We start from the raw sequence: 26,862 nt of genomic DNA, 5'->3' as shown, positions 1-26,862 counted from the left end.
CATCAAAGTTCGACTAAACTATCTATACATTAATCACTTCTTTCTACAGGTAAATCAACATAAATGTACTTATTGGCAATGCCACACCAAAATGGAAAGATAAAGTTTCAGAGGAGCTGAGCTGACATGTGACCTTCACCTTGAATAACTGAAAAATGACTATTCCCAGGAACAGGAAGTGACATCATACCACAATCTGAGAAATTACTGTCAAAATAAAAGCCCCTGTCAAATATATTACCCGTGGCATCACAACTATAGATTCATAATGTTACCAGTCATTCTCAATTTTTTTTTTATGTCATGGATGGTCCAGTGAAAATAATAATGGCTAAATTCTGAGTGAATGAAAGAGAAATCATTTTTAAACAGTATATTTTTTAGCTAATTTTCAAAGATTTTTCATGGGATAGAGATGATAAATCACACGATTGTGTTTGATAAGTTCAAATACAAAACAGCATCTTAAAATTAAAGGGAAAGCTTTTCATTTTTTTAACATGGGCTCTATTTTTAGGTGTTTTAGAGTTATTCTTTATGTTGGGACCAAAATTAACTTAACTGGTGCAATATTGATATAGAAGGTGTAAAGAATAAATGAAAATATATGCTATTTTACTCATAATTTTGCTTTGCATGCTAACAATGCTAAAAGTTACCAAATTTAATAAAAGGTTTTGTGTTCATTATTTTCAAAAGGTAACAAATGTTTAAAAGTATGTATACCATACAGGTTTAAATATATATACATGTGCCATAATGTGTTTACGGGTTTTATCATGATGTCAAATGAATGAAAATGTGTATGCCTATGCTTTGATAGGTGTTCAATTGATTTATGATGGTTTTGAAATGATACTATATTATACGGTTTGATTAATGATTGAAATATGTGCTTATGATAAATTGTGTTGAACATGTTGAACTGCTGACAGGTTTGTTGACTCTCAAATCAGTAAAGTGTTTTGGTTTAAGGTTTTCATAGATAACATATGCTTAAATAGGGTGTAACTTGTTGGTTTAAAACATGTCAGACATTGACCATTTTTTAATAAAGTCATGACTAATGTCTGACATGATGTTTCATGATATGTTCAAAGGTCATGAGGTCAAGATGTGTACTGCAAATAATATTGTTGTTGCCTCTGTTTATAATCAAATGGTTTGTGCATTTATGTTTGAACTATGCTAATACAATAACTTGCTTTTGGAGGGCGGTATGCATTTTCAGAGACCCGACGTCCATACCCAGTTGCCCAAAATGACAGATATTCGCCCGAGTTAGACGAGGGTGAATATTTTCTTTACTAAATGTAGAAAACATTTGAAAACGACCAATTAAAGAGTTAGCTGTTTACCATAGCGTCACTGTCGAGCCATGGCTCTGCTCACCACTGAGTCATTACAACTGGATTGCCAATGAGGAGCTCGGTCCTCATTTACGTACTGGACACTGTACCAATTAAATTCATGCTTGTCTTGAGTGAAAAGATTTGTCCCAAAACAAATAAAAATAGAATGTTCAATACACATTACTTGTGCCTTGTAATTCAAGATCTTCATGAAGGTGATCATTTTGTTAAAAGCTCTACAGAAGGACCCAAAAACTACATTCCAAAAATACACAATGAACTGCCACACAAGTGTAAATTAGCAAATAGTTCTGGTGCTGTCTGAAACATTTATAGTTTGTCAGTTTTTTATTGAATTTTCAACTACTGAAAGTCAATCACTTACGATGCATTACTTCACTGTGCCATCAGGACCACAGATGGCAAACCTAGAGACAATGAACTCCTAAACCTGTTAATCAGAAAACAAGGTCCTGATGTGGACTGGACGACTGGAGCCCACTTATAATCCCTTCAACCATTACCACATGAATTTAAGTCGTCTCAGTAAGTCACTTCGGCAAAGTCGTTTGTGCAGCACAAGCAGGTATATGCTCTGAGAAAAACATGCATATTACAATCAGAAAACAAATACAGAAATGTATGATTTAATTTAAAGAAGTAACAAAATTTTGAAGTGAACAGCATGAAAGCATCAGACAACAGTTAAATTAGGACAGCATTAGATCAAGAAGTGATAATAAAAATATTTTCCTCATCTGCACATAGAAATATGCATTGTTAATTAAGTGTAATTAACATTTCAATACATTTTAAATTTCTATATATATTTGCACATATTTCTTTCAAAAGCTATGATACAATTAATCTCTTAGAATATTCCAACTTTACAAGAGAAAAGTGACAATATCAAAAACCCATGCAGCATTAAAAAAGACAAAAAAAAAAAAAAAAATCATCATTGCATTTATTCCCCCAGAATAATCATCACCAAATCTAAAATAAGAGGTAGAGCTATTTAAAAACTGTTTTCCTGCTACAGGAGAACATTATTAGAGTAATTTAATTGATATAAAAATTAAAATAAATGTTTGTATAAAAAGAGAATGGAGGATACTCCAGGAAGTGGTCAGAAAGAGCTGCAGCGCATCCTGTCACTCAAAGGAACTGCACAGAAGAGTAGTAAAGAATTATTTTGATCAGCATTTGAGTACATCAGAAATAAAACAATAGATATAGTCATGGAGACAAGATGGAATGAAAGAAAAGAAGGACTCCTAAAATTACTTCATTAGTAGAAAAAAACAGTTTTCTTTCATTTAGTGTGTCTGCATTAAATCATTCTGTGCACTTTTCATGTTCTTTTCACAGGTGTTTTCAATATAAGATGGGAAGAAAAAGAGATATGTCTTCCTGCTGCTGCACAATTTGCTCCTACAGGGAGGTTTCAGACCCTCTGCTGCTCCAGTGTGAAGAATTTTCATCATCTGAGTCCATCTCGATTTTAATCTGAGGCACAGACTTCAGCGGACTCATCTCAGGGCTGAAACACAAATAGAGACGTTACTTGTGTGAAGCGCCTTGAGGAAACCTTGTTGTGATTTGGTGCTATATAAATGAAAATAAAATAAACTGAAATTGAGACATTGTTCGGACACAAAATGGACAGTAGGTATCAGCAAAACATCAGACATGCCATTTAATCCAATTCTGGTCCACCTTTCAGCTCTATTAGTATTTGTGAACAGATGCCATATACATGTGACATGTGAAGATTTTGCACTGAAACATTGTACAGTTGACACCATTTATGCAGTGTGTAAACAGAGAAAGATCAGCTGGAGTGCTGACTCATCACGTGATCATGTACCACCAAAGAGACAGCCCTGCCATCACCACATGATGCAGCTTCCACTTAGTCCGTGCAATGCTGTGCAAAGTTGAAACTCTCTCTGTGGGTTTGTCATCTGTTTTTTGTTGTGCTGCTTTGTTTTTCTGGTTCTATGTTGCCTGGCCTCAGTGCTGCCACTGAAATCCCATATACGTAGCTGTGGTTGTTTTCACAGAAGAAAATTTGGTGAAAAACATGCTTCCACAAGTTGTTTTTTTAACCTTTGTTTCTCTCTCTCCTTTCAGAAAAGAAAGCCAAACTGCACCAGCATGACCAGGAGTATTGGTGATCATGATGTTGACAGTGTACGGCTTATAATGCATGAACATACAATTGTATGCAAAAGACTGGGCACCCCTGATAATTTTCATGATTTTCCTTTATAAGTCATTGGTTGTCTGGATCCAAAATTTCACTTAAATATATCATATAGCAGACGAACACACTGATATTTGAGAAGTGAATTTAAGTTTCTAGTATTTACAGAAAGTGTGCAATAATTATTTCAACAAAATTGGGCAGGTGCATAAATTTGGGCACCCTTGTTATTTTACTGATTTGAATACATTTAGCACTAATTATTGGAACACAAAACTGGTTTGATAAGCTCATTGACCCTTGACCTTCTTACACAGGTGAATCCAATCATGAGAAAGGGTATTTAAGGTGGCCATTTGCAAATGTTTCCCCTCTTTGCATCTCTTGTAATGAGTGGCAACTTGGGAGCCTCTAAACAACTCTCACATGACCTGAAAACAAAGATTGTTCAACATCATGGTTTAGGGGAAGCATACAAAAAGCTATCTCAGAGATTTCAGCTGTCAGTTTCCACTGTGAGGAACATAGTGAGGAAATGGAAGACCACAGGCACAGTACTAGTTAAGGCCTGAAGAGGCAGGCCAAGAAAAATCTCAGATAAGCTGAAGCGAAGGATGGTGAGAACAGTCATAGTCAACCCACAGACCTGCTCCAAAGACCTACAACATGATCTTGCTGTGCATCGTTCAACTATACAGCACACTTTTCACAAGGAGATGTCTCTCTGCATCGTTCAACTATACAGCGCACTTTTCACAAGGAGATGTTGTAATGCAGAGTAAGCCTTTTCTGCATACACGCCACAAACAGAATCGCTTGAGGTATGCTAAAGCACATTTAGACAAGCCAGCTTCATTTTGGAATAAGGTGCTGTGGACTGATGAAACTAAAATTGAGTTATTTAGACATAACAAGGGGTGGTATGCATGGCTGAAAAAGAACACAGCATTCCAAGAAATACACTTGCTACATACAGTAAAATTCTGAGGTGGTTCCATCATGCTGTGGGGTCAGTACAGGTACTGGGAATCTTGTTAAGGTTGAGAGTCACATGGATTCCAGTCAATATCAGCAGATTATTAAGAACAATGTTCATGAATCAGTGACAGTTGAAGTTGCTGGATCTTTCAACAAGACAACAACCCTAAACACTGCTCAAAATGTACTAAAGCATTCATGCAGCAGAACAAGTACAACGTTCTGGAATGGCCATCTCAGTCCCAGACCTGAATATTATTGAAAATCTGTGGTGTGATTTTAAGTGGGCTGTCCATGCTCAGAAACCAACAAACCTGACAGAAATGGAGATGTTTTGTAAAGAAGAATGGTCCAAAATACCTTCAGCCAGAATCCAGACTCTCATTGGAAGCTATAGGAAGCGTTTTTATAGGCTGTTATTTCTGCAAAAGGAGGATCAACTAAATATTGATGTATTTTTTTCTGTTGGGGTGCCCAAATTTATGCACCTGCCTAATTTTGTTTAAAGAATTATTGCACACTTTTTGTAAATCTTACAAACTTCAGTTCACTTCTCAAATATCAGTGTGTTTGTCTGCTATATGATATATTTAGCTGAAATTGCTGATCCAAACAACCAATGATTTATAAAGGAATATCATGGAAATCATCAGGGGTGCCCAAACTTTTGCATACAACTGTAAACACGGCAGCACACTGCAAACATACAAAAAAAAAAATTAGTTTGTATGATTTTGAATCATTTTTGCTGTGCTATTCAGTACCCACCTCTTTAATTTTTTTCATGTTAACCTATGCAATACTGATGTATGGAAGTTGTGCATGCAACGGTGGACTATTAAGTATTACATTGTCAATGAAGGCTGTTAAGCTTATACTGCACATACTGCTGGTTAATAACTCAAGGGCAAAGGTGCCCAAGGACATTTTGTTCCAAAATTGTCATTTCAAGATAAAAAAAAAAGTACTTCTTGAATTACTGTATTTGCACTTCAGAGTTCCCAGGGCATTCTGAGCAAAATTCTGCCTGAAGAGGGGTTGCGCCAGTGTACAAATGCGGCCAATATTACGCTTGTTGGAATGCCCATTTCAACAAAATGCCTGATTTCTTTACAAATAAAAAATAAATCACAAATAACTCACCCGTTTGTGTCCATTTTTGTCCTGTACAAATCCTTTTTCTCATTCATTAAATGTGTTCCTTGTCAGCTGACGTCAGCTGATGAGTCTGTTGGAAAGCTGTGTACCTGCTCAAAACGTTGAGCGGACATCAGACACAGAACTTTCCCGATGGTTGTTTTGTCCCGTACTTGTTCGGAGCTTGCCAGTGGACAGCCAATGGGCAGCCAGTCAACATTAAGCTGCTTTCCCTCCAGCAAAACTCTGTCTGCATCAGCAGACACCGGGAGGTGACGTGAGGCACAGTGCGCACCAGCGGTCGGTCTTTGTCCACTAATTCCCATCAGAGCCAAAAAAACACAGATGCTAGCTTTGTGAAGGTTAAGATGCTTCCTGTTTTCTTGCAAAAGAATCTTTCAAAATAAGAGCACATTCCAATTTCTATTCCACAACAACTGCTGCCAGCGCACACTGATGACATCATCACAGGTAAGACGTGGAAGAGATGAGAAAAACATTGAGAAAGTCATTCTTTTTGATTATTATTTGTTGGGGTCAGAAAAGTATTTAATTTTGGGTGGTCATTTAATCAACTTTAATAACAATTCATTTAATTTCAGGTGGGCATTTAACCAACTTTCTTCAAATAAGGGGGCAGTAAGCGCTATTATTTATTTTCATGATTTTGCTCAGATAAATTTATGTGCTGCATCATTGTCAAGTTACTATTTGAACTGTTGGGGAGCACATCCAGCACGCTCAGATGATGGCGGGCGGTTCCACATGGATGTACACTTGTGATACATGCACAGTATAAGGCATCTGTCCTTTGGTTCTTCTGTCTGTGTATGCAGCACACTTATTTTTTTTAATCTTTCCAGAAAGCAACCAGTGACTGTTGAAGGCTTTGCAAGGTCATCTTATCACAAAGCAATTTGTCTTTGGTTTTAGTGGTGCAGGATTAGCGCAAGGAAAGGGCCAACATGATGTCATCACTACTGGAATATTAAATGATCATACATAATAAATACCATACATGAAGTAACTTCACTGACCTGACATGTTTGTATTGATTTTTGGTAAAATCTCATTGGAGGGTTTATTTTTCATTAGCACTGTGTAAATATATTAAGACATGCAGTGCATATGTATACTGTCGTATGCATGTGCTTTTCTCTGTCAGGCTGACAACATACAGTAATTTTTTTTAAAGTCGTGCAAACTGCTGAATTTACAGTCATGTTTTCCCATATTGTTCTGAACATAAATCCTTTAAAACAAGACTGTGGACGGGACTATTACAACAATCAGACCAGATGGAGGAATACAGGGACACTGTGCACAAGACCCAGGATTCCTGGTCATCATGACAGGCTGCGGGCATGATAGACAAAGATAATCTCTGCTGGAGCATCATAATCAAAATTTTTGCCCAAAAAGCAGCCACTGTTTTTCCTCTTAAGGCTGATGTGTACTCTGCAATCTTATTAAACTGCTACAAATTTTAAGATGAAGAGATAACAGTGATGTAAATACAGATCACCATGCAGCACAGGGACACCAACAGCATCTAATAAGCCACAAACAAATACAGTTTGATGTTAATGATGCTTTTAATTATATTTTTCATTTTTTAAAGACTGTCTGTTAAAAAGTACAGAGGGATTTTGCGAGATTTCGTGTGACGTTTGCAAAGTGTCGGTATCCCCTCGCGTGAGTCACAGGGTGTCACTCTCATGTCGGTTGAATTTTGAACAAACCAAAAATGATGATGCAAAGAAATGTGTTGAACCCTTCATGATTTTAGCTGCTTTGAGTCCAAAAGTGTGCAACTTATGAGACAACATGTGAGAGGTTGATGACGCGCATTTCTTTCATATGATCAGAGAGAAACAGCACTTCTGGAGGTGGCCAAGGGAGTCCAACAGCTTCTAACGCAGCCCTGCACCTGGCCAGGCTCTGACCTGCTGCGCATGAATGTCAGTGGGTTGGACGAAACCTGTCAGTTGGCAGAGGAGCCGCGCAATCCAGTTTTATCCTCTTATTTTATTTTTATTGAGGACCACAATGTAAATAACTGGAATTGTTGTATTATCCTCTGCAATTTATACACTATCTTGTTTATTTTACTTACATGTACGTTATTGCCAAATAAATCAGAAGATGCACACCTTTGAAGTGCTGCTAGACATCATGCCTCATCACGGAGATGTGACCATTCTACCTCATCCAGGTGTGCTTCTAGAGGATCCCAGAGCCCAACAAGAGGAGGATTGTACAAGCAGATGATCATATGCTGATCATTACCAGAAGTAGAGGAGGACAGTGGATCCAGCGGGGACAGTAATATTGACAAGACACAGCTCCTATACATCATTCTGCAAGTGGTCACTGCTCTGTCCATACTTCATGTTTTTTTTTCTCCTCCATGGAGCCATGCTAGGATTTTTAATTATTATTTTTATTTATTTATTTTTTATTATATTATTATTTACAGGGCTGTGCATGGGGTATATCCACACCCTCTTTTCAAATAACAGTAGCATACTATCAGCCCACAGCCATCCTGAGCACGTTTGCAAATGTGTCACCATTTCAGCCATTCACGTGCAAACCCTTGCACTGGCAAAGGCCACGTTAGTGGGGCTCGACATTCACAAGAGTGCTGCACAGCATTCAAGCAGCACTCATGCGCTATGCATGTGGACTACTCCTTATTTTTGGCCATTTTTTCACTGTCAGTCCATGAGATATTTGGCCCACAATCAGGCGACATGCCTTAGCGTGTCGTAAGTACAATTCAGTGAGACACCAACTAAAAAACAGTCCCTAATTCACATGTTTTGTCACAGATTTGTCTCTCCAGCTACACCCCAACAATGGCAGCACTACAATACTACTCTTAGTAACTTGAGGATCCACTGGAGAGACCTGGTACCAAAGATGTAAAGTTGTCACTTTAGGTCACTGGTTAGAATCCAGGTCTCACAAGTAAACACTAAGAATAGAAGCACCAGGATCCTAAAGACTTGGACCTTCATTCCCATGTGAAGATCACATATCGGCATTGACAAACACCTGTGTCCAGAGACCTTATGACTTCATAAGCTCTTCACAGTCTTCTCTCGATCTCAAAGGTCAAGGGTGCCAAGTGACATGCATGTCACTGCTGAGATAAGTGAATCTTTCAACTTTGACATTTTTTCCACAAACAAATTCACTTTTGATGGCTCAGTACAGTATTTGAAAATCTGGATCTTAGTCTTAATACTGGACAAGTGCAAACCCAGATGCTATCACTCCTCACTCAGCTTTTCATCTGCTGCAAGAAGAGCATTCTTGATTCCACTAAGATCAAGGCATAATCCTCAAAGTCAAGGTCAGTGAATCTTTCCTCACTGACAAAATTGTACAAGTCATTTGAGTCCTCAATTCTGCCCAACACTCATTTCATGCAAGCATTGAATAGCGTAGGAGCTAGAACACACCCCTGATTACCCTTATGAATTATGCAGTCTGCTAGAAACCTGAGACGTGGAATAAGATTTGTTTTCTGGCAAGTTAATGATGTCGAGCATGAAGCCAAACCTACACAGGAATGACTTAATGATCTGGAGTGGTCGAATCTGAGTCCAAATCTCAATTTGTGGCTGAACCTGAAAAAGTCACTCACATATTCACTCACAGTCCCCACGCAGTTTAGCAAAACATTCATTCATTCTATATACCTCACTTATTTGAATTAATGGTCACAGGGGACTGGAGCCTATCTCAGCAGTCACTGAGCAAGAGGCGGGTAACACCCTGAACAAGGTGCCAGTCTATTACAGGACCATGACACATATAGACAAAAAAAAAAAAAAAAACATTCACATTGATGGACAATTTAAAGTTTACAATCCACCTAACCTGCCTGTTTCTGGAAGTGGGAGGAAGCTGGAGCGCCTAGAGGGAACCCACAAGGAGAACATGCAAACTCTACACAGAAAGGAATAGGCGGGAAGTGATCCCAGAACCTTCATGCTATGAGGCAGCAATGCTGACCACTAATCCACTGTTCCACCCTGAACAAAACATGAGCATTTCAAATGTATGAACAAAATACTGAATTGGAGGAGTTAAAAACTTATGCAATTGAAATTCTAAGTTTTATTTTCTCTCTTTCTATTTAAATTATATGGTACAGATTTATCTTTTGATGTCAAAAAGCATCATATTTAAAATCATTGGAACAGTTTTTTTTATTGTAAAACCATTTAAAAGAACAACAAAAAAAAACCTAATTTTTGGGTACAGCTATATTTTTTATAATTTTGAGCTTCAATCCCATTGGTATAAGTTATCATATGATAGCATGAGTCTGTAATTGTAACATACCAAATTGAGCATGATGACATAGACTGTTTAATTACACACGCACGTGTGCATCTCACCTGGACAAACAGTTGGCCTTGTAGTAGCGGAGCTGCTCAGCACGAAGTGTGTCGTTCAAGGAACGATGGCGATTTCTCACCTATGGAAGGGGAAAAAAAAATTGGTGGTGCTTTTGTGCTAAATCCATCTCCACCAATGGCTTTTAAAAATGCAAAGCTCCAAAGCAGATGTGAATGAGTAAAGAAAAGAGAAAGGCAAAAGAAAATGCAAACACTACCATTTAAAAACAAACATGTGCCCCCATTTACTGAGACAGAGACCTGCTTGAAAATCAACAAAGTTAAGCCTAGTACCCACATGTTCCTATCAATTTCCAGGTGGGCTCCAGATAGAAATCGGGAAGCAAATGGCATCTAAAGCTGCAAAAATGGGTGTAGCTGAAGCTGGCAGTGACCTTGCCAATGGTGACACCTATTCACAGGATGGAATATTTCACCACCTGCTTGCCACGCTGCTGCAGTGAGCTTTACAATATCGGATTGGGTACAGATCTGCATCAGTGTTTAGTACAAATCTCATGCTGTCCGCTTGCAGCAGGGTTCCCAGGACATTGCAGACGGCTGGTTAAGGTGCCGCGAGCTTGCTGGTGACCTGGTTTGGTTCCTGATGATTTGTATTGGCATCCAAATTTTGAACACTCCAAAATTTTGTTACAGATTATCCCTGTGATCCCAACAGTCCAGATGGTGGGTGATGCACTCCAAAATGACCATGTATGCTTGCAGATGGATTGCAGCGGGGTTGTGATTATCCTGTGAGTTTGCCATTTTGAAATTTTATTCTATTGGGAAGCCACCCGCAACCTAACGGGCCGCATGTGGACAGGGGGATTTAACCTTGAACCAAATGACATTAGAGTCTGTCAGTAGGTCATACTGCTTGGCCATATTAAGCTATATTTTATGAACAATAAAGTAACATTGAATGTTTGCATTTGATTACACAGCTTGAAACCAAAGTCTAAGCAGCTTGGATTATGTTAATGTAACAAATAGGACTCTGTTCTAATGCTAGTGTGTCCCTGACATCATTACAGTGTATTAGCCCCTCTCACAGAGATGGCATGTTTGTGGTGTTTAGAGGCGAGTGAAACACTCGCTACTCAATTCTTCACTGTCTGCCACAAACACACCACAATTCACCATAAACACACCCTACAATATCACATGGTTGCCGGCACTCGCCTCACCAGGCTGTCATGTTAGAAAGACTAACCACACAACTTCACTCGTCGCCCGATCACACCTTACCCATCATGCACCCACCACTCACCTGCAACACGCATACCATGCACACGCCATTTGTGTGACAGGCACAGCGCTTTGATCGCTTCCTCTGTCTTTTATGATGGAATAACGCTGGATTTATGTGGAAATGATTGTGCAAAAGCTTCAGATATCTGTCGCTGAGGTAGATGATGACTGGAGTGCAACTGTGAGCAGAAACGAGGCAATAATCCGTGAACCACGGCTAATGATGCATGCGCAGTGAAGGCAGGGCAGACCGATTATTGGGGGGGACCGTTCGGTCTGCAACACTGGCAAGTATAACACACCAGTGACTGTCACTAACACATCATGCACATGCCTTCTACGCGACAGGAGCTTAACAAATTGTTTATAAACTAAAGCCCCTTTCTGGCTTTCATGGCTATGCATTGTGGAAGGTCATGTGACAAAATGGCATGTGAAGATCATGGTTGTCCTATGAGTGTGATCTAATGCATGGTGTGATGATATAATGCATCAAACTTGTACCACAGGCGTGTAATGTGGTACAAGTTGGTGGTACAATGTGTAATGTGCAAAAACAACCATAGAATGCCCATAGTATAACTTTAGCACATCTTTGGCACTTCCAGAAAACCCGCCAAAGATGTCATGATTACAACATCACAGGCTACTCTGAAATGCAACAGATTATTCATGACAGAAAAGAGGAATTTTTGAACAACTTGGAAAATCCTGCCATGGCTAAAACAGGACTACAGCACAGTGGTGGAATATCCCACATCCAGTGCCCTCTAAGGCTTTCCAAGGTGTCGACAAGGTTTAAAAGCATGCACTTCTGAGATGTATATTCATGATAATGAGAACAGTTGTACTATGCATTCAGTCACAACAAAAAGTGAGCTGACATACATCAAAATATAAAGAGAAAAACAGGTGTAATAAAACAAACATGTAATTAAAAGCAGAAATTTTACCAAAAAAATAGATAGGCCATGAGAAAAGGAGAAATGCAATGTGCCAGAAGAACACATGGCAAGTGTCCGATGAAGAATGAAGTCACAGAAAAAAATGTTAATAGTGATTATCATCATCATCCACACCTTAGTGACAGAAGTCATCAGAGGAGGCACAGGTGGAGTAGTAAGGCACAAAGAAGTGAAGGAGGAGGAGAAGCTTTCCTGGGGCCTTGTGGGTAGCTTGGGTCTACTCACTGTCAGAGGCTTTATCATCTAAGAAAGGCTTCTGCTCCATTGTGTCCATGGAGATTTTAATGGTGGGAACATTCTCATTGTAAGGGTAGTCAGACTGCTGGAGACAAACAAAACCTTAAATACAGTTATTATAAATTCAATGGAATCACACCCACTTAAACCACAAATATCAAGCCACTGAGTGGAACTGAATATTAATGTAATACACTGAAAAACACATTCTGCTCAGTATCAGAGACTGAGGTCTTCCCCTCATATAAGATTGAAAAGGCAGGCCATAAATACACTTATGTCCAGCTTGCGTAGCTGCAAATTATAATGATTTTAACCAATCAATTATTGCTCATGTAGTGTTTGACCTTTACAATTTGAGGGGGAAAACTGTAGGGGAAAAAAGCCCATTGAATTTGTAACAGACTGAGCTGATGTACTATAAAGTCCTGTTTTCTCATCCCAATAATCGAAAACCAAAATAGATTCTATTTACAAAGGCTAAACACAAAACAGTGGGTAAATACTCATATTTGAGAAACTATAACTAGTCAAAATTTGGCATTTGCCCAGCCTTGACAGGTAACTTAAAAAGGATTAATTGATTGTGACAATTGAACCATTCAGTCATTTTCTACGGCTTATCTGCGTCTGGGTTGCAATGGCAGCAGACCAAACCACTCATCCCGCTCAACTGTACTTCCCTATCGTCAGCAAAGTTCTGTAACTCCTGGGCTAAGAACTGCCTCCCTTTACTGAGGCATGTGACAGTTGCCAGAACTGCTTCGAAGCTGACCGAAAGTCATTTTTCATGGCCTTGCCAAACTCCTGATTCTGGAGACCTCTGTGCCAACCAGACATGAAAGACCTCCTAATTCAGCCTAATGTCTTCTTGGGTTGCAACCACGACAAGCAACAACAACCTTCTGGCCACAGCTCAAAGCATCCACCTCAACAATGGAGGCCTTGAACATGGACCACTCTGCTTCCATGTTCCTGATCTTCCTCAGGGTCTGGGAGAAGTTTCTTCAGAGGTATGAGTTGAAGGCCGTCTGAACAGGCTCTTCCACCAAACATTCCCAGGAAACCCTCACCACACATTTAAGACTTCCAGGTCGACTTGGTGGCTTACCCTGCCATCTGACCCGACTCATCACCAGGTGGTGATCAGTTGACAGCTCTGCCCCTCTATTCACATAAGTGTTCATGACACAAAGTCGCAGTCTGATGACACAATTCCAAAATCAATCAACGACCTTTGAACTAGGGTGTTCTGGTACCACATGTACTTATGAACACCCTTGTGCTTGAACACATTGTTTGTTATGGACAATCCATGACCAGCACAGAAGTCCAACAACAAAACACCACTCTGATTCAGATCAGAGGGGCCAATAAGCCCAATCACTCCCCTTCAGGTTTCTCCATTGTTGTCCACATGAGCACTGAAGTCCCACAGTAGATCTAAGGAGTGTCCAGAAGGAACCTTTTCCAGGATCCCACTCAGAGTCTCCAAGAAGGCTGGATACTCTGAACTGTTGGTTGGTGTATGTGCACAAACAATAGTCAGATCTCTCTGCAACACAAGTCGCATCGAGGCAGCCTTCTCATTCACCAGAAAAAACTTCAAAATAATGGCACTCGGCCCAAGACTTGTGAGTATCCCCACACCCGCCTGGTGCCTCTCACCCTGGGCATCTCTGGAAAAACAGAGTCCAGCCCATCTCCAGAGATTTGGTTCCAGAGATGATGCTGTGTGTGGAGGTGAGCCCAACTATTTCTAGTTGGTATTGCTCAGCCTCCTGCACAGGTTCAGGCTCCTTCCGTGCCAGAGAGGTAATGTTCCACATTCCAAAAGTTAAGTTCCATTGCTGAGTGTCAGGCCGTGTGGGCATTTGTCCCTGTCCACTGCCAGAAAAGCAGTGCACCAGACCCTCAACAGACTCCCTTCGGGTGGTGAGCCCACACGGAAGTGACACTGCGTTGTTTCTTCAGGCTGAGGCCAACTGAGTCCCACGGTTATAAACCTAGCCATCAGTCGGATGACTGCGAGGTCACTCCATCCCTATTTATGTCTGTCACAAAGGGTCAGTTGGATCACCCTTTGTCCGTCTCCTCACCTCGAACCATATGGTACACCATAACTGACTGCAGTGAATTTGGATGTAGTGGTGATATATCTATATAACAAACACATAGACACAAACACATCTGAGAAATACATACCATAGGTGCTGAGCCACAAACGTACTTGACATAAGATACCAAATTAATTTTCAATTCTCTCCAAAAAATACCATAATCAATTGCATCAAAAGTTGAAATTAAATACAGTAATCAAAACAAAAATGTGGTTTCTGCATCCATAGCCAACAACAAATCATTCATCACTTCTGTGGAAGGATGTACCTTAAAAGCAGATTAAGGTGGCTGTTGGGCTGAGGTGGCAGATATTTACATGTAAACCAGCAATACTATATTGTAGCTGGGTACTAAGTATCCATCTAGGTATCTTACATTGTCCATAATGCAAGATGCATAACGAGTTGCCAGGCTTCATTCTACATTAATTAATATTTTTCCTAATATAACTTCAAACCTCACATTAAATCATAATATAGCAGAAGTCAAGTCTGGGCTCATGCAGTATTGCAGGGCATTGCTGTATCCACCACACCAGGAAATCATCACAGATCCTAGTTGGCAACCACCCTGTGAGACAACTGGCCCATGCCTGCCTCTCAGAAGTAACCATCTGTCTACCACAGAAAGGTAAAATATGGACGTCTCCTTGGTTTTCTCCAGCTGCTGTCGTGCTCAACGCTGAGGCACCTGCATACTGGATCATGCATAGAGAAATGTGCCGCATGTCCAAAATGTCATAGCTTACACTCCCTCACAGTGCAAGCGATACTTCTCATGTGTGTCTCCCTAAGTAACCACTTGTTTGACAACGTCATTCCAGTGGTAATCCATGGAGCCTCCAAAGAGACATACGTAGTAGCAAAGACATCCAGTTGTCGTCTTTGGTCACTGGTTAGCATCCAAGACTTGCAACCATACAATAAAACAGGAAGCATCAGGACCCTAAAGATTTGGACCTTCATTCTCCTGGAAAGATATCGAGATCTCTTCTTGGGGGGTTCTATTGAGATTGAGGCTCCAGAGACAGCAGCAGTGGTACATACAACCCCAGTTCCAATGAAGTTGGGACGTTATGAAAAATGTAAATAAAAACAGAATACAATGATTTGCAAATTCTCTGTAACCTATATTCAATTGAATACATCACAAAGTTCATTTTGAAATGGATGCCTGCAACACGTTTCAAAAAAGCTGGGACAGTGGTATGTTTTACATCAACTTGATCAAGTTGATGTAAAAGTTTTAGAAGAAAAGTTGATGTGTTACATCAACTTTCCTTCTAATACTCGATAAGCGTTTGGGAAGTGAGGACACTAATTTCAGCTTGGGACTCTGATGAGGGGCAGCTTGGGACTCCGACGAGGGCGGTCGCATCTTCCGGTGCCTGCTAAACGTCACTCCTTTCCCCTTCGGCGGGGACGGTGCAGTTTTAGCTGCAGCCCCCGCTCTTCCCCCCCAAGCTGACGGCGGCGCATCTCAGGGTTGCTGCATGAACTTTACCCACTTGCCTCAATTCGGACAACGGACTTCTTCAAACTTAGTGCACATAAACAATGTCAAATGTGTATGGGTTGTCTTTAATTCTGATGTGTGCCATTATTACGGTAAACAAGTAATAATTGTTGACTAATTGCTGTCTGAGGTAACTGGAGTGTAAACATAATTTCTCCACTGTGAGATCAATAACGTATATCTCTCATCTCTAATTGTTGAAGCTTTGTAGGTGGAATTCTTTCCCATTCTTGCTTGATGTACGACTTCAGTTGTTCAACAGTCTGGGGTCGCCGATGTCGTATTTTGCACTTCATAATGTGCCTCACATTTTCAATGGGTGACAGGTCTGGACTGCAGGCAGGCCAGTCTAGTACCCGCACTCTTTTATTACGAAGTCACACTGTTGTATGTTGTAACACGTGCAGAATGTGGCTTGGCATTGTCTTGCTGAAATAAGCAGGGACGTCCATGAAAAGACTTTGCTTGGATGGCAGCATGTGTTGCTCCAAAACCTGGATGTACGTACCTTTCAGAAATGTTGGTGCCATCACAAATGTGTTAGTTGCCCATGCCATGGGCACTAACACACAGCCCTTCCATCACAGATGCTGGCTTTTCAACTTTGCGTTGGTCACAATCTGGATGGTCTTTTTCCTCTTTTGTCCGGAGAACACCACGTCCATGATTTCCAAAAGCAATTTTAAATGTGGACTCATGTGGACCACAGCACACTTTTCCACTTTGCGTCTGTCTATTTCAAATGAACTCAGGCTCAGAGAAGGCAGCTGCATTTCTGGATGTTGTTGTCCCTCTCTCTCTCTCTCTCTCTCTCTCTCTCTCTCTGTCTGTCTAATCAGAGCTGTGACTCTTTAAAATAAACGCACACTCGTTGCATGTCGGTGCGCTCATCAAACGCCCTGATCGATCAGTCTGATCAAAGCTGAAAAGAGCTGTGACTCTTTAAAATAAACGCGCACTCGCTGCATGTCGGTGCGCTCATCAAACACCCTGATCGAACAGTCTGATCAAAGCTGAAAAGAGCTGTGACTCTTTAAAATAAACGCGCACTCGCTGCATGTCGGTGCGCTCATCAAACACCCTGATCGATCAGTCTGATCAAAGCTGAAAAGAGCTGTGACTCTTTAAAATAAATGCGCACTCGCTGCATGTCGGTGCGCTCATCAAACACCCTGATCGATCAGTCTGATCAAAGCTGAAAAGAGCTGTGACTCTAAAATAAATGCGCACTCGTTGCATAAAAAATAATAAATAATAATAATAATAATAATAATGTTAAATTACTGTTTTTGAGCCGCACCACACGATGCAGTAGAGAACAGAGCGCACTTCCACAGAGGCAGAAAATAGCACTGAAACTGGTGCAGCATGGCACATGCGACTGTGTGCACACATTAAAACGCGAACACACGCAGCTGCAAGTATGAACGAACACTGTTAAAGGCTGAGTACGCGCGTATTTCGGATGTACTCAGCCAATGAAACACAACGCTGCAATGAGCAGCTCTACGAATACGCCACTGTGACAGGCCCTTTACAGTCTGAGGAGTGGCCCTCCCCCTCGCTCCATTGATATGGTAAACAGTGCTTTACGCCGAGAAAGCAACAGAGTTATCCAGTAACATTCACATGCAAACTAGTGGAGCAATCCTCTTTGTTTGAGCATGTGAGATTGTCATCAGAGGCTCTCTGTCTGCTCTGTCTGCTTTCACTGATCGCTGTGCATAATGGCGCAGGGCGCATGGAGCCCGATAGTATGTACTCACTGGAGCACCCAGGGGGCTATTCAAATGGGCCAACTAGTAGCATATCACTCTTGAAAAAAATCTTTGGCTTTTCACGTGAGGTAAATCTGCCCTACAATTGGATTTTGGACCATGTGACCATGTGACCATGTGACGGTGAACCAATTCCGATTGGACACTCACACTGCACATGTCATCACACAGCTTCTATGAGGAGTACAAAGATGGCCGATGGCTGACTTGAAAGTCCGTGGAGTTAACTTTTCAGAAAAAAAAAAAAAAAAAAAAAAAGGATGTTTCTATCTCATATCATTAAAAAGTTATTTATAATTTAGTAAAGCTTGGTCTTAACCATCGTATACGACAGCGTCGGCCCCAGAGGGTTAATGCAGTGCCACCTGAGGGATAGAAGGTCATGGGCATTGGCTTTTGCCCTTGCCGCCTACGTGTAGAAAGTTCTCCAGATTCTCTGAATCTTCTGATTATATTATGGACTGTAGATGATGGAATCCCTAAATTCCTTGCAATTGAATGTTGAGAAACATTGTTCTTAAACTGTTGGACAATTTTTTCATGCAGTTGTTCACAAAGTGGTGATCCTCAGCCCATCTTTGCTTGTGAATGGCTGAGCCTTTTAGGGATGCTCCTTTTATACCCAATCATGACACTCACCTGTTTCCAATTAGGTGTTTTTGCGCATTCATCAACTTTCCCAGTCTTTTGTTGCCCCATCACAACTTTTTTGAAATGTGTTGCAGGCATCCATTTCAAAATGAGCAAATATTTGCACAAAAACAACAAGGTTTATCAGTTTGAACATTAAATATCTTTTCTTTGTGGTGTATTCAATTGAATATAGGTTGAAAAGGATTTGCAAATCATTGTATTCTGTTTTTATTTACATTTTACACAACGTCCCAACTTCATTGGAATTGGGGTTGTACACCTGAAATACTTGTTCAGCTTCATTGTTCAAACCTGCTTTAATTCAATGAACAAAAAGTTGTGACAGAAACAGCATGTGTATGGAGAAACTGATGCTTATACAGCTGGGCCTAGTTAGCATGACATGGTGGTGTTTTCTTCACTCTCCGCAGTACTACATAGTCCTGCAAAAGAAGAAAATTGGGAAATGACAGCTCGGTGGATGGTGAAGTCACAGAAGTGGGGGATGACAAATTGAAGTTTAAAGCAAATTATCAGAAAACGGTAAGAGAGTTATTTGAAACAAAAAACAACAGCAACATACAGTGGCCTTACTTGAGCCTTGTAAGAAATGGGTGAAGGATAAACAGGATGAAAGTGAACTAATGTCTAAGACGACAGTTCAGAAAATGCAGAAGATGGTGAAATTGCAAAACCAAAACCCTTACTTCGTCAGGTTCACTGTCTATACTGCTCCGCTTTTTGTTGTTCTCATCCTCCTTCTTCTTCTTGTCCTTCTCTGGGATGACATCATCCAGGAAGCTGAGGTCATGCTGGGAGAACATGTAGTCCATTAACTTTCTGACAGCTACCAGAGCAAGGATCTGAAACCAGCACAAGATGGATTGAGTAGAGATTATGCAGTTATCTGTTGGTTCTTTGTTGAATTCACACAAATAAAAAAATGCAGTCCAGTCTAAGGCCTTCTTTGTAAATCTATAACTGATAATTTGTTAGATAATAAAGTTGACACTTTGAGGATCAGCACCTCTAAATCTGAGGTCATGGTTCTCAGAAGGAAGTCGATGCATTGCCTACTCCAGGTAGGGAATGAGGCTTTGAAGGAGTACAAGTACCTCAGGGTCTTGTTCAGGAGTGAGGGGACAATGGGGCATGAGATTGGCCGGAGAATCGGTGCAGCAGGGGCAGTGTTGCATTCGCTCTACCGTACTGTTGTGACAAAAATGGAGGTGAGCCAAAAAGCAAAGCTCTTGATCTACTGGTCAATCTTCGTTCCTACTCTCACCTATGGTGATGAGGGTTGGATCATGAATGAAAGAACTAGATCGCGGGTATAAGTGACCGCAATGGGTTTCCTCAGGAGGGTGGCTGGTGTCTCCCTTAGAGATAAGTTCGGAAGCTCAGTCATTTGTGAGGAGCTCTGAGTAGAGCCGCTACTCCTTCGTGTTGAGAGGAGCCAGCTGAAGTGGTTCAGGCATCTTATAAGGATGCCCCCTGGGCGCCTCCCTAGGGAGATGTTCCAGACACATCCAGCTGGGAGAAGACACCGGGGAAGACCCGGGACTAGGTGGAGAGATGATATCTCCACACTGGCCTGGGAACGCTTTGGTCAAAGGTGGTTAATGTGGCCCAGGAAAGGAAAGTGTGGGGTCCCCTGCTAGAGCTGTTGCCCTGTGACCCGGTTCCAGATAAGCAGTTGAAGATGAGTGAGTGAGTGAGTGAGTGAGTGAGTGAGTGAGTGAGTGAGTGAGTGAGTGAGTGAGTGAGTGAGTGAGTGAGTGAGTGAGTAAGCGAGTGAAGTCCTGGTCCCACTGAATAATGAAGGATGAATAATGAGCTACGTAGCATGTTTTTTGGGACGAGTCCAGTTATTCAACAATCATGGGAGAACAGTGGCTCTGAGAGGCACAATATTCGGCTAACCAGGCTCATCTCTGAGTGTGGCGCTAAATTCAAGAAGTTCAAAATTTAGCAGTAACAGTGTGGGGCAGTTTGTGTACAAGGTACTACGAGGACAAACAAGGATTTTAGAGGCATGTTTGTGGTGAAGACAAGGCTGTTAAAAGCCCATTATCCGAGCACTTGGAGGCTACAAGGACAGGACAGGTTATTTTGGCTCCGCCCTCTCGCGCACTTCGTCGTGACAATCCTACCTGCTTTGTGCGCCAGACGCTGTATATAAAATAATTATTTTGTAGTGGATTAATCATTTTCTGTCAGAGACTGGATGTTAAAAACACGTGTAATTGTTTCTGGAATCACAGCGCACCATTACAACTGGACCCTTTTTCCTGTCTCTCTCCTGCTCCATGAGGTGGAGAAGGTATGTATTTGGAACAGCTTTAAAGGTAATTATTTGTTATGTTTATATTGTAATAGCTTGGTAAAACAGTTGCATGTTCATTCCTTCTTTATAAGCAGCTGTAAAAGTATGTTTATGATAGATTTAACATCTTGTTATAATGGATCAGATGAGCTCCACTGTGTGCACACTGGCGCAATGACTGTCACTCAAGACGTGCATTTACGAAGAACAGAAGCATGTAAAAGAGTGATTTTGCAGTCAATAATGAATGATGACAAAGTTAAAAGTTGGATCATCATGACTGTGTCCACCATCATTCCACAAACACCATCATCAGGTTCGCAGACGACACAATGATGACTGGAGTCATCTCGAGGGGAAATGAGACCGCCTACAGGGAGGAGGTCCAGCACCTGTCTGAGTGGTGTCAGCCCAACAACCTGCTATTGAATACCACAAAGACAATGGAGGCCATCACAGACAGGAGAAACCGGGGGCATTATGCCCTTCTCAGCATCAATCGAGATCCGGTGGAGAGAGTGTCTTCTTTTAGGCATCTGGGAGTCCACATCCAAGAAGAACTCTCCTAGTCCACCAACACCACGGCTGTTATAAAGAAGGCCCAGCAGTGACTGCACTCCCTGAGGCTCCTGAGGAAAAGCAGACTGGAGTAGAAGCTGTTGGTGGTGTCCTTCTATCGCACTGCCATTGAAAGTGTGATGACATATGTGGTTTGCTGGAAGTACAGCTGCAAACAGAAAGGCTTTGCAGCGAGTGATAAACACTGCCCAAAAAAATCACTGGCTTCCCCTGCACCATCTTCAGGAGATGGCTACCTCCCACTGTCTCAACCAATCCAGATCCATCCTCTCAGAGCCCTCTCACCCAGCACATCACCTGCTCCCCATTGGGCAGGAGATACAGGTCAATCAGAGCCCGATCCTCCAAGGATAACAAACAGTTTCTTTCCCTGGACTGTGAAAAGATTAAACACTCATGTGCAATAATGACATTACATGTGCAATAACTCTGACCACAATGTGCAATAGCTGAAATCATATGGCTATACTCATACAAATACTTGTATGTGCAATCTAATTTTCTCTGTGCCTTATCTACAATGTATATTTATTTGTTTTAAATAGCTTGTACATATCTTCACTTATTTATATGCTCACGTTTTTCACTTGGTCTGCTAAGTTAGTTATTTACGAGTCATAGGTGGCTTCTTTTTATCTTTTCTTATTCTCAAACTCAGTTGTGGAGTGGCACCCCTAATCTCATATGTGTACAATGACAAATCAAGCTTTTATTCTATTCTATTCTTTGAGACAAGATTCAAAATACATTCTCCACCGCACAGCGTGCACAAGAGTAGTTGTAGATAATATCTCTGTGATTCTGGGAGCGATGAGAGATAGTTTCATCAGCCAAGTTCTGAGAGCAAATGCATCATTGGCTATGAAATTATTATTTTATAAAGTGTGGCGACAAGCGGGATAAAGCAGGATGCATTGGCACAACGAATTGCGCGGCCAAGTAATATAAACCACACAGTTGACATAAATGATGGTCACCTTTATGGATATCAGTAAATGAACCTACACAGGTGACCATTCATAGCCTTTAAACTATATGAAACGTGTGTCACATACTAACACTGAGCTCAAACAATCCTCCATTTTGAAGTGAAACCAACATTTGTGTACAGTTGTAGCCTATATGGTACCATACTGCAAACTTCTGAAAATCACCTCTGTGCAAAAATTCGAGACACAGTTAACCAAACTTCATGAAGCTACAAAAATATGAAAAATTTCTAAATATGAAGTAATTTATAATAAAGAGTGTTGAGCAATAAAGACTGAGCAATATAGCTCATATGACTACCCTTTATTGCATTGATAACAGAAGTATTTTAGATGAACTGTTCCATGAGTTTTTTAGAACATTGTGCTAATCAGTTAATTATTCCTTGATTGTTATCTCCTGTTTCTTGCCTTTGTAGAATCATGTATGGGCTGTAAACCTCCAAAGTTTTTATTAATATGAATAGGTCTGTTTGTTTGTTTAATGACGGAATTCTACAAAATTCTCTGTAATGTCTGATTCATTCACTTATTTTTTGAAAATAACATTTGAAAATCTCAAATTTGGCATTTTTTGCTGACATACTAGTGAAGAAATAATGCAAAAAAAATGACATTTATACAGAAAACTGGGATGAGTAAGATTTTTGCATGGTACTATATAGTATATGTGTACGTCACTGTAACCAGTGGTGGGCACACTTCCGATAATCCGATAACAGATAATTATCGAAGATAATGTTTTCATTATCGGATTATCTTTTTAGATAAATTTAAAAACCATCATCGGAGTAATTATCTTCCGATGAATTGCCGCCCGATAACTTTTAGACCGATAATGTACTAAACTAAGCTGAACAGTGAAAAACATTTTTAAAACTGTTAAAGTTGTTGAGACCTACCTGTTAAAAGTTTCCTAATAGACATGTTGTTCTATCCTCTGTAAGCGACAGAGAACTGGTGAGCAAAAAAAAAAAGTCATTTCTTTTAACACCATACTAATATAATCGCAATGTCACCAAGTCATCCAGGGGCATACATGTTTAACTTATGGTTCAAATTTTAACCACTCATTTTAGACAAGTTATTTAAAATTATTGTCATGTCTGAAGTTTATAAAGTGAAAATATCAGATATATGTTTTCGTTTTAAAGTAATGTGCTAATTTTTAAGGTTTTGTGAGCACATGCTGTGCCAGGCAGCAATGCATTGTGGGTAGCATAAGGTAATCTCAGACGTTCACGACAGGACAAATGCATTTCAGACACTCTGTTCAGGGTCCACAGATAAACAGCATTAACCTCTAGTGCCTAAAACTCTCGTGAATATATTCTCTGGGTTTATAGACGTTAGTGTATTTGCGTTTGTTAAATTCACGCATCTTAAATGTAGCAGACACGGATTATCTGGAATTTTGTTTGACATTTTTCAAGGCCACTACTGCCATCTACTGGCCAGGAGTGTTCATGGCAGTATTAAAAGTCTGGGTACATGGCTGCTGTCAAAGTGTTGGTATTGTCCATTGTCCAGGCGCTTTTTGTGTGCATATATTTGTTAACTTTGTATTCTAAAACTACGGTTAGAAGTAATTCCGACTCGTTATTGGTCCACACGAACAAGGTTGGCGCCATGTTTTTAGTTTTTGTGGAAGTGACGACAAGAGAATAAGGCTCCTGATTGGATAGAATTTTAATCAGTACCGCCACCCAAAGGTTTGGCAGACTAATTACAACACATTTATACGGTTCAATGTGGATGGATTTTTTTTAAAACGACGTAGTGTGGATGAAGTTTTTTCCCCATACTGAAAGGGTAAGATATTCGGTTTTACAAATACCCGATAACGTGTGTACATGGCCTTATGTCTGTGAAAGGCACTATATAAATAAATTTACTTACTTACTTACTAATATTGAGTGCACGTTTTACAACATCATAAAAGTTTTAAAACATGCAATTGTGATGACACTTCCAGGGCTCCATAAAAATGCCTGATTTTACAAATAAAAATGGAATATTTTACAAAAGCACATTTATCTTTAAACCAACACACGACACACGTCACATTAATGTGTTGGTTTACATAATGGATTACTGAACCAATCACTGTTTAGCACTTTTACCCAGAATGCTTTGCGGTCTGTGTTTGTTACAAAACCTCAGAATTAGTGCCTTATTCAACATTAAAAGATATATGTTATATTTTAACTTTGTACAAATGACAGAATTGACATTAATGGAGTTATTCTATCAGTATTTAAAAAAAACCATAAGTTAGTATGACTTTATTTTTCAAGACCTCTGCCTGACCGGAGTGTTGAAATTGATAGGGAGCTGGCCTTATGGCTGCTCTCAGTGTGTCTCTGTTGTGGGAGTGCTGTTGTAAACAAGAGCTTCCAGCAGGGGCAGAATGTTGAAAGAAAAATGATTATGATTAGTAAAGAGTTGATTTTGTGGGTGCTCTCAGAATTTGTCTGTGCTGCTTCCTGCAGGGGGTAGCATGGTCAAACATTCTTGCTTATTCTTTAGGTCTTTTGATGCTTTCAAAAGTGATCGTGTTAAAAATCAATTTCAGCTCTTTAGTAACTGCAAATGTCCCATAGACAACACCGGAATTTATCGGTTATCTGTAACTTCTGATACATTTTTGGGTGGTTTATTGGTTTATCTTTATCAAAGATAACTTTTCAGTTATCTTATCTGTTATCGAAGTTAATTTTTTGGTTATCTGTGCCCACCACTGACTGTAACAGACCTAGATTGTTAATGAGTTATGTATAAAAAGTTAATTGTTGACTTTTCACGTAGCATGGCGATAAAAACAAAGTTAACCAAATTCAACAACATTTAAGAAAAAGAATAGATTCAAACCAGTTTCACATACAATCTCTTCACAAAACCTTACAAATATTTATCTGTCAGGTTTTTTAAATATCTTTTTCACAGTCAGGTAGGGGTAACCACATCACCGCCGCCGTCCTCTTTTAGTTGACAGAGGCAATAAACAAAATTTATATGCTTTTCTTCTTTCATATGAATATAATTTCATTGGGTAATGTTCATTTTAATTAGGGGATATTTAAAGTATATTTTTAAAACAGGTTATGGCAGAATATTATACAGGAACTGTTGATTTAATACTAAATACGTTTTTAAAGCAATACTGGATGGTAATGAATCATTCAAATTTAACAACGCTACACATTATAATTTGCCACCTCCTGCATGAATCCAAATACTGGCTGACATCTCTTACCATGACAGGGAATATAATGGCAGCCACAGTGGACTTGAGGATCCAGAGCATAGCCAAGCAAAAAATCTGTAGCAAGGTGAAGAGGTGGACCTTCCTGAGGGGAACGTGCCGCAGGTACACCAGGTCTGGTTGGTGTTTCGCCGGCATCAAAAACAGCTTGAGACGATCCATAAACTAATCACACAGAAGTACAAATGTACATGACAGGATGCATGGCAACATAACAACTTGCATCAATCTAGCATCTCAAGCTCTTATTATTATGGTGATTATGGTTATTATTATGTGTTTTGACATTTTTACCTCACATCCACACTGTCAAAATGATTGTGCAGTTGGTTGTTTCTGTAAATAATGTTTATGCCCAAAAGATACATTGTAGAGTGCGGTTTCAGAATCTCAAAAAACTTTACAAATTTAAATTTGAGAATGATCTGGCATATTTACAAAAACTATATTTATGGAATTTAGGAGTTCCTTCATTATTATCCTTCTTCTTCTATTGTTATCCAATATTAAGTCCCAACTGATGTTGATGCTTATCCCCAAATAACAGCATGAAGCAAATGAGAGTGTATGACTCTCCCTATGTAGAACACCAGTCCATCACAGGTTACTTCCACAACTGTGACGTACCCATTACAGCTGGCTGGACTGGGACAGTGCAGATGAAGTGTCTTATCCAAGGACTCACATAGGTCTACATATTGGCAGTACAACTCATTACACATGCATGCACGCGCACGCATACACACACACGCACACACATACACACACACTTACCTGTACTCCATTTAGAGAGGCGACTCCCATATACAGGAACACTCCATACAGCACAGGCATAGGAATGAACTTGGGTGAAGTCAGAGATAAATATATTTTAAAAATGTAACCTTAAATGTTTTTTAAAAAGCAATACTTTGATTTAGAGTGCAGAAAATTCTGTTTCCTTTAAAATATGTAAATTTCAATTAGAGGCTTTAAATAACTGATGAATATTTCATTTTACTTACTACTACACTAAAAACTAAAAAGTCTGGGACATATCTTGTGAGGTTGCTTTTGTACACAGGCTGTGTTTTATTATGAAATAATATCAATGTCTGGATGGTTCAGAG

General features: G+C 40.0%; 1 protein-coding gene across 1 annotated transcript in view; it reads right to left on the bottom strand.

The window, feature by feature from the left end:
- Positions 1-1,681: 1,681 nt before the first annotated feature.
- slc4a4a (solute carrier family 4 member 4a) overlaps positions 1,682-26,862 on the bottom strand; it is a 229,100-nt gene continuing 203,919 nt past the window's right edge. Inside the window, 6 exon segments of the mRNA XM_034170791.1 lie at positions 1,682-2,895; positions 10,092-10,171; positions 12,536-12,629; positions 19,302-19,457; positions 25,745-25,918; positions 26,528-26,596. Coding sequence (XP_034026682.1) covers positions 10,128-10,171; positions 12,536-12,629; positions 19,302-19,457; positions 25,745-25,918; positions 26,528-26,596 — 537 coding nt within the window. The 3' untranslated portion in view covers positions 1,682-2,895; positions 10,092-10,127.

The sequence above is a fragment of the Thalassophryne amazonica genome, chromosome 5, assembly GCF_902500255.1.
Source record: "Thalassophryne amazonica chromosome 5, fThaAma1.1, whole genome shotgun sequence".
Classification (NCBI taxonomy): Eukaryota; Metazoa; Chordata; class Actinopteri; order Batrachoidiformes; family Batrachoididae; genus Thalassophryne; species Thalassophryne amazonica.
Note: the sequence above shows the minus strand (reverse complement) of the source record. Positions and strands in the feature narration are given on the sequence as shown.